Source organism: Manihot esculenta, chromosome 3, assembly GCF_001659605.2.
Source record: "Manihot esculenta cultivar AM560-2 chromosome 3, M.esculenta_v8, whole genome shotgun sequence".
NCBI lineage: Eukaryota > Viridiplantae > Streptophyta > Magnoliopsida > Malpighiales > Euphorbiaceae > Manihot > Manihot esculenta.
In genome coordinates this window covers 16,767,125-16,779,597 of record NC_035163.2, presented here as the reverse complement: position 1 = coordinate 16,779,597, position 12,473 = coordinate 16,767,125, and the positions used below count along the sequence as shown (strand labels likewise).

The window sequence follows — 12,473 nt, the reverse complement described above, 5'->3', positions numbered from 1 at the left end:
GTACTTAGAGACACTGAGGTCAGGTACTCGAACATTGAAAAATTGGCTTATGCCTTGTTGTTAGCAGTCCGGAAATTCAAAGTTTATCTGGAAGGCCACCAAGGAGTTGTGATGACGAACCAACCCTTAAAGAAGGTCCTACGTAGGCCGGAAACTTCAGGACGGATGTTAGCATGGTCCGTGGAAATCAGCCCCTACTGTCTGGAATACCGACCTCGAACAGCAATAAAATCTCAAGCGCTGGCTGACTTCATAGCAGAATGCTCATTCAACGAGGAGAAGGGAGAATCATCCTCGGAGATGCCTAGAAAGGAAGGAGAGCGAGAGCTTTCCCAAGAATTTAGCTGGAAGCTATATGTAGACGGAGCATCAGGATCTGAGGGCAGCGGCGCTGGGATAATGCTTAAGGGGCCGGAGGGCTTCAAAGTGTGTTATGCTTTACGGTTAGAATTCAAGGCTTCTAACAATATGGCCGAGTACGAGGCCTTGGTGAATGGGATGTTGGTAGCCTCGGAAGTAGGGGTAACCGACCTCGAAGTAAATAGTGACTCTCAACTGGTGATCAACCAGGTGACGGGGGTATATCAAGCCAGAGACCCCATCATGCAGAACTATCTTGATAAAGTAAAAGCCATAGAAGCCGAGCTCGCAGAACGGGGAGTTATTGTCAGATTTCAAAGAATACCTCGGGATGAAAATGAGGAGGCAGACCTGCTTAGTCGATTGACCAAAGAAGAATTAGAGCAGCTCCCTGACGAAGTATACATACAGCATATCCGCACACCTGCTTTCAAGAAGACAAACACGGTACTACAGGTGGACCAGAGCCCAACTTGGATGAGCCCCTATCTGAAATATTTGGAGAAGGGCGAACTCCCTGAAGATAAAGACGAAGCCAGAAAGATAGCAGCTCGAGCTGCCAATTACCAAGTAATAAGGGGAACTTTGTACAGAAAGGGGAAGTCCAGCCCATGGCTCCGGTGTGTAAGTCCGGAAGAAGCTACAAGGGTAATGGAGGAAATACATAGAGGCCTATGTGGGGCTCACGAGGGAGCAGAGACATTAGCTAACAAAATATTCAGGCAAGGATACTACTGGCCCACTGTTAAGAAAGAAGCAGAAGAGTTTGTCCGAAGGTGCGACGTATGTCAGAGATTTGCTAATGCCATCAGGACCCCTGCCACTCCTCAAGCAAGCATATCCAGTCCATGGCCTTTCTCGCAATGGGGAATTGACATCCTGGGCCCTTTCCCCAAGACTACGGGGCAAAGAAAATTTGTAGTGGTAGCTGTGGAATACTTCTCGAAATGGCCAGAGGCAGAAGCAATAGCAACAATCACAGCCAGAAAGATGATAGATTTCGTATGGGGGCATATCATCTGCAGATTTGGCATACCCAGAGTGCTTATCTCAGACAACGGCAGACAATTTGACTGCAACACTTTCAAAACCTTCACGATGAACGTGGGCATATGGCATAAGTTCTCCTCCGTGGCCCATCCTCAGACCAATGGTCAAACGGAAGTCACTAACAGAGCAATCCTCCAAGGATTAAAAAAGCGGCTGGATGGTGCAAAGGAAAATTGGGCAGAAGAACTCAATAGTATCCTATGGGCACTCCGAACTACTCCCAGAGCACCCACTAAGGAAACACCGTTCGCACTCGCTTACGGTACAGAGGCCGTAGTTCCAGTTGAATTACAGATCCCCACTCATCGAGTTCAATTTCTCAGCGAAGACACTAATGGGGACAAGTTAAGAAGCAACCTGGATGCTCTTGAAGAAGTTAGGGAAGAAGCACAAGTCCGAACTGCTGCTTATCAACAACGAGCGGCAAGATATTATAATCAAAAGGTCAGAGAAAGAAGCTTAAAGGTGGGAGACCTGACTTTAAGAAACTTGGAAGCTACAGGAAAAAGAGCAGCCGCAGGCAAGCTAGCACCGACCCGGGAAGGTCCATTCAAGGTGACAAAAGTGGTTAAGCCCGGGGTATACCGAATTGAAGATATGCAAGGAAACCCCGAGCCCCACGCCTGGAACATCCAGCACTTAAAAAGGTACTTCCCTTGAAATATATGTAAAGAAAAATATTGTACACTGAAAGGCACAAATAAATAAAATAACGCCATTCTTTACGCAATGATGTTATCTCCATTAAGAATGTTACTTCTCTTTGAAAAAGAAAGAACAAAACTAGAAGACCGGGATCCCCAAGATCTCCCGGATGCAAGACCAGGATCCCCAAGATCTCCTGGCGAAAGAAGACCTCCTTGAGACATAGAGACCTCCTGGAGGTAAAAGACCGGGATCCCCAAGATCTCCCGGATGCAAGACCAGGATCCCCAAGATCTCCTGGCGAAAGAAGACCTCCTTGAGACATAGAGACCTCCTGGAGGTAAAAGACCGGGATCCCCAAGATCTCCCGGATGCAAGACCAGGATCCCCAAGATCTCCTGGCAAAAGAAGACCTCCTTGAGACATAGAGACCTCCTGGAGGTAGAAGACCGGGATCCCCAAGATCTCCCGGACACAAGACCAGGATCCCCAAGATCTCCTGGCGAAAGAAGACCTCCTTGAGACATAGAGACCTCCTGGAGGTAGAAGACCGGGATCCCCAAGATCTCCCGGATACAAGACCAGGATCCCCAAGATCTCCTGGCACTAGAGACCTCCTGGAGGTAGAAGACCGGGATCCCCAAGGTCGTCCCAGAATTACAAGACCAGGATAGGTCGTCCCGGAATTACAAGACCAGGATCCCCAAGATCTCCTGGCAAAAGAAAATCTCCCTAAGACATAGAGACCTCAGTAAAGAAGAAGACCGGGATCCCGTAGAACTCCCGGAAAAACAAAATAAAGGATAGCCGGTGAGGCCCCAAGGACACCCCGGCACAGCCAGGATCTCGTAAGACCTCCTGAAGGTAAGAATAGTTGGTGAAGGACTTCAGGGCCCACAAAAAAAAAAAAAAAAAAAAAAAAAAAAAAAAAAAAAAAAAAAAAAAAAAAAAAAAAAAAAAAAAAAAAAAAAAAAAAAAAAAAACAAAGAGAGAGGTCGAGCTCCCAGCTCGGACCGATAAGCCCAAGACCGAGCTCCTAGCTCGGATAGATTCATTTCTTCAAAAGATCAAGATACGAAAGTTAAAAACAAAGGCCGAGCTCCCTCCATAGAAGAACTCATAAATCCTTAGGAGGATACTACGGCTATAATCAAAAGCCTAAATCAGTTTATTTAAAATAAATATACAAAGTCACAACGAAGAAAGAAGGACTAGAAGTCAAAAACTAGCATGACAGTTGCCATCAAATAGGTACAAGATTTGATCTCTCAGACGACAGCTAAGAGCTGAACTCACAACTTAAGATTAATTTAGAGCTTCTGAATAAACATCTGAAGTCTACATTACACATACGAAGAGTAAAGATAAATGTCAAAGAATATGAAAAACAAAAAGGAAACTAATATTCCATTAATAACTATTACAATTTATTTCTCCGGTGAGGAAGGAGGATGAATAGTCCTTAAAGGACTTACATCAATCAGAACACCCTCACTATTACTATTTACAGCCACCCCTGAAGGAAGCTCGGTGTCCTTCGGACCAGAGCTCTCAATAGTAGGGGCAATTTCTGACCCAGGGTGAAGGCCTTCTTTCACAGAATCAGGATCGTCCTCCTCCGACCCTAGCTCGGATCCCTCTGAAGAAGACTCAGCTGGCCGATCTCGGTCCCTCCGGCAATCTCCTCGGGGCAAAGGGAAATCATCCTCCCCGTATAGCACTGACTCGCCATCTGAGTCCACTTCGCGCCTACGAAGCTCGGCCAAAGGAATATCAGGAGCCTGTCTAGCTTCTCTTAAACCGCGATTGTAGCCAGTTACATACATGCGGTAGGCCTTATCAAAGATAGCCTGTTTCATTTCACTAGAAGCTTTATACTCATCAAGATGTTCTTCACAAGCCTCGGCTACAAATTCCTCAAACTCAGAAGAATCTTTGTAGTCCTGAAGATGAGCTTCACAGGCCTGCTCAATTTTACCCTTTAGCTCATCAGACTCCTGATACTCCGCTATATACTGATCGCGCTTCAGCTGAGCCTTCCCTTCGGCATACTTTACCACCTCAAGCAGGGCTAAACATTTACGTTCCAACACTCTGACTTCATTTTTCAGCTGTTGTTGGCGAAGGTCGAACTCTTCAGCCGAGGAAGTCAAGTCTCTGATACGGTCAGAGCTTGTGCTCAACTCCTGCTCAAGGACCTGCACCCGAGCTAAGGCCATCTCTCTCTGAGCCTTTACTTCCTCCAGATGAGTCTGAAGTCCTTCGAGATCAGCCTTTAAGGCATCAAATTGGCGCTGGACTTCAGCTTTCTGGTAACGGCCTCATCTCTCTTCTTGAGAGCCTCTGTCATAGAGGACAGCTGCTCTAGCACTCCTCTACAGCGAACCTCCAAGGTAGCTGCCCTCTCATCAGCCTCCTGGAGAACATTGCGCGTCCGAGACAACTCATCTTCTAAGGACGAGGTATGCTTTGCCGTCTCGGCTGTTTTCTCTTCAGCCTTTTTGAGGGCCTCCAACGCAGAATGCAATTCCACCTGGAGGGACTGGATCTGCTCCCGAGCAGCTACCAAATTGCCCCTCGCATCACTGGTGGCAGATATATTCTCCTCCAGACGTGCCTCTTCAATTCGGCGATCTACGGACTCCCGGAGGGAGCGATCACGGATATCCACCTCCATAAAGAGGCCCGTCACCTAACATGAAAACGCAACCATCAAGAAAAAGAAACAAAGCAAACTGAAAGGAGGGGGAAAATGACTTACCATTAGAAGCATCTCCCTAATGGACGATCCGAGCTCCTCACGAGAGCGAGACTGGAAGGATGCTTGCTCCTTGGTAAAGCTGGATAAAAGGCCGGTCAGAGCAAGAAGGCGTGGATCCGAGGCCTCTGTGGTTCCACCAAACATTTGCTCCCTAAGAAGGTCGGCAACAGCACTGGCCGGAGACTCGGATGTAATACCCGACGTCTTTAGAGAATTGCCAGGAGAAGGCAATGACGGGTCAGCAGCAACACCTTTCCTTTTCCCAATGGGAGGAAGAGCTGGAGAAGATCCTGTTGCAACCCTGGACTTCTTCCGGACAGGAGAAGAGGCAGATTTTCCAGAAGAGGCTGGGCGCTTGCCTCCGATCTTTGCTGGAATGCCCTCAGAACCCTCAGGTTCAGTCCTCATAGGGACAGGGGCACTTTCACCAGAAACCTCTGGACTTTGATCCCCTAGGAGGACGATCTCCATCCCCGTCCCAGAGGTCTCCTTGTCTTCAGCAGGGGACTTAAACTTTCCCCTTGACACCTCCTCAGTAGAATGGGCAGCACCTTGTCCCACTTGTTCAGTAGACTTTGAGCTCAACCCACCACGGCTAGATGGCTGAGCCGATTTAGTGCTGTGAGAGCTCGGCTTGGAAGCTCGAGAAGAAGCTTTACCAGACGGCCGGCTGACCTTCTCGGAGGAAGCGACCTGAGCTAGCTCTATAGCAATCTCAGTTACAGAACGCCCATCCCCAAAGGCGTCAAAAATTGCGTGCATGTTCTCCCGAGACAGGTCAAGGTTCTTGGGGAATTTGATGCCGTCCATTTTAACCTCAGAAGCTGCAAAAAATAAGAAATTATACAGAATCAGCATATTATCTGATATTCTTAACAACGAAGAAACAGAATAGCCGGACAAAGCACTATACCCGTGTCCTGGATATCCCTAAGGTTGGCCGCAAACATACACTTCTCGACATCATACTTCCTCTCAACGGAAGTCAGTCGAAGCAGCCCAACCTGCTCAATAAGACTCAATTCGGGCAGATCATTACAGCCCGGAAAGATCTCCCCCCAACTTAGGCCCACATCCCACGATCGGCAGGACCCTAGTTTCAGCTCCGCCACAAGGAAATTCTCTATCCACCCCTTTATAGAATCCTTGTAGCCCGTAAGAAGGGATAGCCCATTGCGGGGGGAAAAGTAATAGAAGTTTTGCTTCGCCCTAACCAGGCGGAAAAAAGTAACAAACAGACAGGCCGTAGGTGTGAAACCCCAACACAGACAGATAGACTCGAAACAGGACATAAATAAAATGGAATTTGGGGATAACATTCGAGGAGTTACCCCAAAGTATTCAAAGACCTCAACAAAGAAAGGGGAAAAAGGAAATGGTAGACCAAATTCTCTCTGCTTTAGGAAAAACACTATGCTACGACCCTCTTGGGGATCCACTAAACCAGGAGGGGGAGGGTAGGGAAGAACTATCCTCTCATTTGGACGAGGTGCTCGAATAAAATACAACGGAGTATCTAGAAGCCTCCGGGAGATGTGATCAGTTATATTGGAAGAAGTAATACGTGACTCAAGGTTAACAACATCAGGAAGCTTTGAACTTGCCATTGAAGAACAAGGGAGCGTACCTGAGAACACAATAAGGTGAAAAACGCAAAAGGAGTCGCAGGAAGCCAGAGAGCAGAAGAGAGCTAATTTCTTCGGAAGACAGAAGGAATTCGAAATGAAAGGCAATGATGAGACGGAACGTTGATCTGAACAGTTTTGTCTTGGAGCGGCGCGATCATTAATTGCTCTCGAAGTTTACCCTCTCAACGGTTAAGAAATAACCGGAGAGAAGGTAAAGGGGCAAAAGGATGATCGCTGGGCTTGTCTACATCTATCAAGGGCCAGGTCCACAATGATAGCCCATCACTTAAAGGCCCAGGCAAGCCCAACTTGTTCAGACCTGATCTCCAGCCAAGACAACGTAACCCACAAGATTCATCACTTCACCACATCCATGGCAAGTATCAAGGAAATGGAAAGAAAAACTCAAAGATGCAAGCAGATGAAAGCATGATAAAGGTTAGACCTACTCATCACATAGAATATATAAGATTTGACTTGTTAAAACAAGGGTACCTCGGATCTATACTGAGCTGAGAGCTTAGAGTTCGACTTATCAGAAGCCGAGCTCATAGGTCGGAATAGTCCAGCTCGGACAACATGACCTGAGAGCCCGGCCAGCTAACCCAGAGCTCATTTCACTAAGCGAAAGACAGAGCTCTCAGGTCGGCTAGTCCAGCTCGGACAACGCACCTGAGAGCCCAGATGAAGGAGACTCAAAGCTCAATTCATCTAAGTAGAGACCGAGCTCATAGATCGGTCAGACAACCCAGTTTGGAAATATGAAAGCCCAGTTGGCTAAATGGGTCCGAAGTCCGGCTCACGAGTACAGTTAGTTCAGCTCAGAAAAAACAAATTTCAGTTAAAGCTACGAAGAAAAGCAGTTTCAGTACTCCATCCATGGTAGAGAAAGAACAACTCAAGTATGAACGAAAACGAGAACTTCATTAAAAGAAAAGCACATTACAGCACGTTACAAAGGCCTACACTACGAGACGAAAGACTATCCTTAAAGGATTTACATAGCCACATGCATCATCATCAACAATTACATCGTTATCACCTATCCTACTACTTCGGCCTTCGGTTCGGAGAAACTCTCGCAGCTCGATATGTGAGTTTGGCAGAAAGAGCTGCAGAAAGCCAAGAAGTTAATCCTCATAAGCGTTTCCCATGGATCCTCTGTAGGTCGGCATTCGGTTGCCCAAGTGTGATACGCGTGACAAACTCACATGTCATATGCTGTGTGTATATCACGCATAAAAAAACACGGGCTTCAGATTACGACCTCAGGAGGATCGCCGGGCTAACGTGTGAAGGTACCAGCAGAAGCTTGACTGAGTGTAGCAGATCTCAGTCTCGCGTAATACTGGTACTTCACATCAAAGAGACTAATAATACTGGTGCTTCACATCAAAGAAAACAACAAGCCGAACACTTGAGCCCCTTCCATTTATATCCAAAGAAGGCAGCAACGGGGGAGGTCGGCCAGAAGATCTGGGCAAAATAATTTCAGCAACTTGCCGAATGGTCCCACCCATCAACCGCCCTACCAGACGGATCCCCAAAGCAACATTCAAACTCCTTAGAGGTAACATCCACTCCTCTGAAATTTTGAATTGACTCGTCTTCGTCTCAGGTACTACGAAAGAGTCCCAAAACAGAGATAAGTTAGCACAATTTTCCGTCGAGATGATAAAAGTAAGATTAAAACAAATTCCTGGGGCAACACAGCAATGTAATATCAAGCTCGCCTTCGCCCGCTTGAAGAAGGCACCAAATGGATCCTTCACAGATAAAACAAGAAAATCTCTCTGTTCCAACAAAGTGCCTAGGAATGGTAAAGAGGTGAGGTTAACATATATATCCAAAAGTTTATGTTTTGCAGGACAAGGTAGAGCCGAATTCTCAATTAATGCTGTCAGAATCCTTCAAAGATATTCATGAGAAAGGAAAGAAAAGACATGTCCAGATAACAATGACAGGAAAGCAAAAATAACCGAGAACGCGGAGAATAAAGAAAAGTCCGAAAGAGGAAAGAGCAGATAGGATTCAGAAACTGCGCAAAGATAAAAAAATGAAAGAGTATTATAAAGACACCTGGACACGAACAGGCGCGGCCATGATGGTTCTTGATATTCACCCCCTCGGCAGTTGGAGCAATAACTCCCGAGAAGGTGAAGGGGCAATTGATGACCGCTGGATTTCTTCACCCCAGAACAGGGGCTTGACCACAGCCAAAGGCCCATGACACAGAGGCCCACGTACTTGATACCCCCCAACAAGCCTGGCTCATTCCAGCTTCCGGGCCGGGCTCGACCAAGCTTCCTCACTCAGTCCAGCCTGATCCCTGACCAGCAGACCCCTCTCAGGCCCAGCGCCCAGCCTAACTCTCGGCCCAGCCCGGGGCCCAGAACAGTACTCACCAGACAGCCTGGCAGATCCGCTCGAACGTACGCATGAGGAGAATCAGAGGCCGTTACGCATGTAACAGGCAGCTGATACCCTAGTACACCCGAATCTGTATGGCAGAGACGCGTGGCCCAATCCTGGAGAGACCTTTACACATCACCAGCAAGCAAGACAATGTATAAAAGAGGAGTCCCCTCCTCAGAAAGGAAAGAGCCTTATTCTGTAACACAAAACCCTTGAAAAACCCTATTCTATTGGATCTCAGATCATCACTTTGTAATATCGTTTTACAAACATTATTTACATATTGTGATTTTTCAATTTTAAATGAAAATTGCAAACCTTATAATAAATTTAATAATTATATATCCAATAATTAAATTGAATTAATTTTAAAATATCTTAATTATTTTTTTTATTTATGCATACGCATATAGTTTCATAATTAAATGCATTTTATTTGAATTAATATATATTAGTTAGTTATATTTCATTGACTTTTTATGATTAAGGGGACAGATTAACTTGATTTCAAGAAGGGGCAAAAAAAAATAATAAAAAGAAAAGAAAGAAAATTATCACAAAGGTTTAGTGCATTAAAAAGAAAAAAAATCTCACTTGACCATCACCTGTTATCAGGACTCAGCTTGGAATATGGTATATAGAAGTACAGCGATGTGCAAGCTGAGTAAATATTTGTCCAGAACCGGTACATACAAGTGAATCCCTTTATATGAAAAAGAATAAACTTGAGTAATGACCAATTTTAATATCTGTTGAGTTCTATGACAAATAGATCCACCTAAAAATATTTCACAATACTGTAAGGTGGGGGCTTCGGCAAGTCTTTGACGAGCCCACAGAGCAAAGCATTGTCAGGAATGTTGTACTCATCTCTAAGAGATCGTGCACGAGAAAGCACACTTGCGTAAAGTTGCTGACCCAGGTATCTCCTCTCCCACAACTCAGATCTTATGTTCCACATTCCAGCGTTGTCGAATGTCAAGAAGATGGCTGCCCAAGATTTTGGAAACACTTGCACTGTCGTCCTGCTAACTGCGTCATGAAGATTATAGCTCTTCCTCTTCTCAGGTGTCCATGTTCCAGGCTCCACACTGTTGATTCAGTTTAGATTCGTTAATTTACTGTCGACTAAAAAGTTGAAAATATTAATAAGTGATTTATGGATTTAGATTACTTACGCTACTGTGAAGAAGGAATATCCATCCAAGTGCCATGATTGCATTGTATTCTCATGATTCTCAAGGATGATCTCCACAAAGTTACGGAAGGTCATGCTCAGAACATTAGGCTGTGTCACAATCTTGTTGATTTTTTCTGGTGGGTTGTCCTGAATTGTGTCATACTTGAAGACCTTGTCTGCAATCCCGTAATACTCAGCAAGTTTCAGTGGAGTTTCTGTATCAGTGTGAGAAACACCATTAATGGCATAACGAAGCTTGCCATCAGCCCTGCTTACTGAGTTAAAGAGTTTAATAGTACGGGTGATGTTGATGGATCCATAATGGTAAGAGCCCTGAGGGTTTGGCCTGGCAGCACTGGCTGTGAGATTCCATCGAAAGGAACGGAATTGATTGAGAGACCAAGCCCATCCCACGGGTGCCTCTGGAAGCTCAGCCGATGCTGGTCCCTTCCCATTGGAGTATCTAATGATTCCCATACCTGTGAGGACAGGCTTTATAAATCGAGTAGAAGCCACCATGTAATAGTCTTTAGGTTCCTGGTTTGCTGTCACAAGCACGCTCATGCACTGACCCACATGCACATCAAGAGACTGATATACATCTTGCATCACATGGGATCCCTCCATCTCAACAAGCTTCATCGTATGGCCTTGGATCCTGAAGTTAATGGACGTCTTAAGCCCAGCATTGCAAATCCTATACTTGTATGTCTTTCCAGGCTTCATAGTAAAAAGAGGCTCATCTTTGCCATTGCCCTCAGCCTTTTTGCCATTGATGAGGACACCCTGTGGTCTGCCAATAGAGCCTCCATTATCTAAGTAGCTTCTGAGAGTTTTATGGCTCTTGGTATACCAATCATTAACAATGACAGTGTAATCATCCTCAGGATCAGGATAAGGAACAGGGATGAGCAAACGGCTGTTGATACGGAGGCCACCAAATCCTCCACTTGCCCTGTGCAAGGCTGTGCTTGGGTGGTAAAAAAAGCTGCCAATCTGGTCCTTGACTTGGAAACGATAAGTGTAGTTGGTTCCAGGAGGGATGGGGCAATTGGTTCCCAGCACTCCATCTTGCCATGAGTTCTTCCTCTGCTGGACGCCGCTCCTGTAACAAACGAAAGCAAAATCAACTATAGCCATCCATTATATACATAGTAAAAATCAAACGTTTACTCAACAAGTGAAATTAGAACAAGTCTTTTTTTTTTTTTTGAATACCGAATGGTATATAACAAAAAAAAAAAAAAAAAACAATTAATGGAGTTTACCATGTTAAAAGAAATGGCTCATCAAGATTGTTGAAGACATTGATGACAAGATTATTGTTGGTGGTGGAGTTGATGACAGGCCCTGGAAATTGATCATTGATGAGAATGACTTGCTGGGGAACTCCCAAAGGAGACAGAGTTCCATAGGTGACGTTCCATGTGAAGAATAGGTATGGATCTTCACTTCTGACTCCTGTCATTGCCCCGGCTGAGAGGCATAAAATAAGCATTAATGCCATCCCAGCCATCTCCCCCAACCTTGCTTTTTTTCTTTTTCTTATTTATTATATATATATATATTCCCTGTTGAACAAATGTTTAACTGTCCCTGATAGAAGAAGATGTATCTCTTCTTCTACATTTCAGTTGGTATCTGTCTTTCCCTTTTATACCTCCATCCTTAAAATATCAACCACTAAATTTACGAGTATTTCGCTCATGGGTTTTTTTTTTTCTTCTCTATTTTATGGCCATTTAAATTTTGGGATTTACTAAAATGAGATTTCTATTTTGGACTTGCTACCTATAATCCATCTCTTTCTCCTTCTCCTCTGCCGACTTTACAAGTATGATATTCATTTCATGGCCATGAATGTGAAATTAATTAATTAATTATAAAATTGATCAAAATTTAGAAAATCTACACACGTTATAGTATTTTTATTATCTGCCTTGCATATTATCTTAACTCAGGCTAGACTTTCGGCTTCTCTCTGCTGTTTGTGGCCAGACTGTGGAATCACAGGTTGTTTTGTGACATATATCTCTTGGGAACGCTTCCGTGCCCATGATTTTTCTATCGTATCCGGCCCAATAAAAATTAAAATGTGCACGGCATCTTCTTCCTCCTTATTAATGAAAACAGAGCAAAGTTATGTTATTTTAAAAAAGAAATCTTTTTTTTAATCCAAATCTTCTCGCTCTCAACCCAATCAATTCATAAATTTTTAAAATTCTTAGCTAACTCCTTATTTAAATTAATATTCTGATCAGAAATTCAATAATTTCTTCTAGAAACTCTAATATTTGAATATGTGAATTTTATCTTTTTTCTTCGGATTATTACGATATAATTTATTTTTTCTACTATTAAATACTAATTTTTTTGATTTGAGAATTAAAAGGAGATAAGTTTTAATTAGGCTCGATCAATGAGATTCTTTATT

At 44.3% G+C, this 12,473-nt stretch overlaps 1 protein-coding gene across 1 annotated transcript; it reads right to left on the bottom strand.

The window, feature by feature from the left end:
* Positions 1–4,330: 4,330 nt before the first annotated feature.
* Positions 4,331–11,555, bottom strand: LOC110611540 (L-ascorbate oxidase homolog). Its single transcript, XM_043955068.1, has 5 exons — positions 11,308–11,555; positions 10,038–11,144; positions 9,658–9,950; positions 5,135–5,520; positions 4,331–4,747 (listed from the first exon to the last, which is right to left on the bottom strand). The coding sequence occupies exons 1-5, from the start codon at positions 11,553–11,555 to the stop codon at positions 4,331–4,333; spliced, it is 2,451 nt and encodes an 816-aa protein (XP_043811003.1).
* Between the last annotated feature and the right edge of the window lie 918 nt (positions 11,556–12,473).

Coding starts and splice junctions, on each gene's coding strand:
- LOC110611540 (XM_043955068.1), bottom strand. CDS start 11,555: ATGGCTGGGATGGCATTAATGCTTATTTTATGCCTCTCAGCCGGGGCA. Junction 11,145..11,307: donor GAGCCATTTCTTTTAACATG/GTAAACTCCATT, acceptor CGTTTGTTACAG/GAGCGGCGTCCAGCAGAGGA. Junction 5,521..9,657: donor GCCGAAGCCCCCACCTTACA/GTATTGTGAAAT, acceptor AGATTGCTATAG/AGCTAGCTCAGGTCGCTTCC.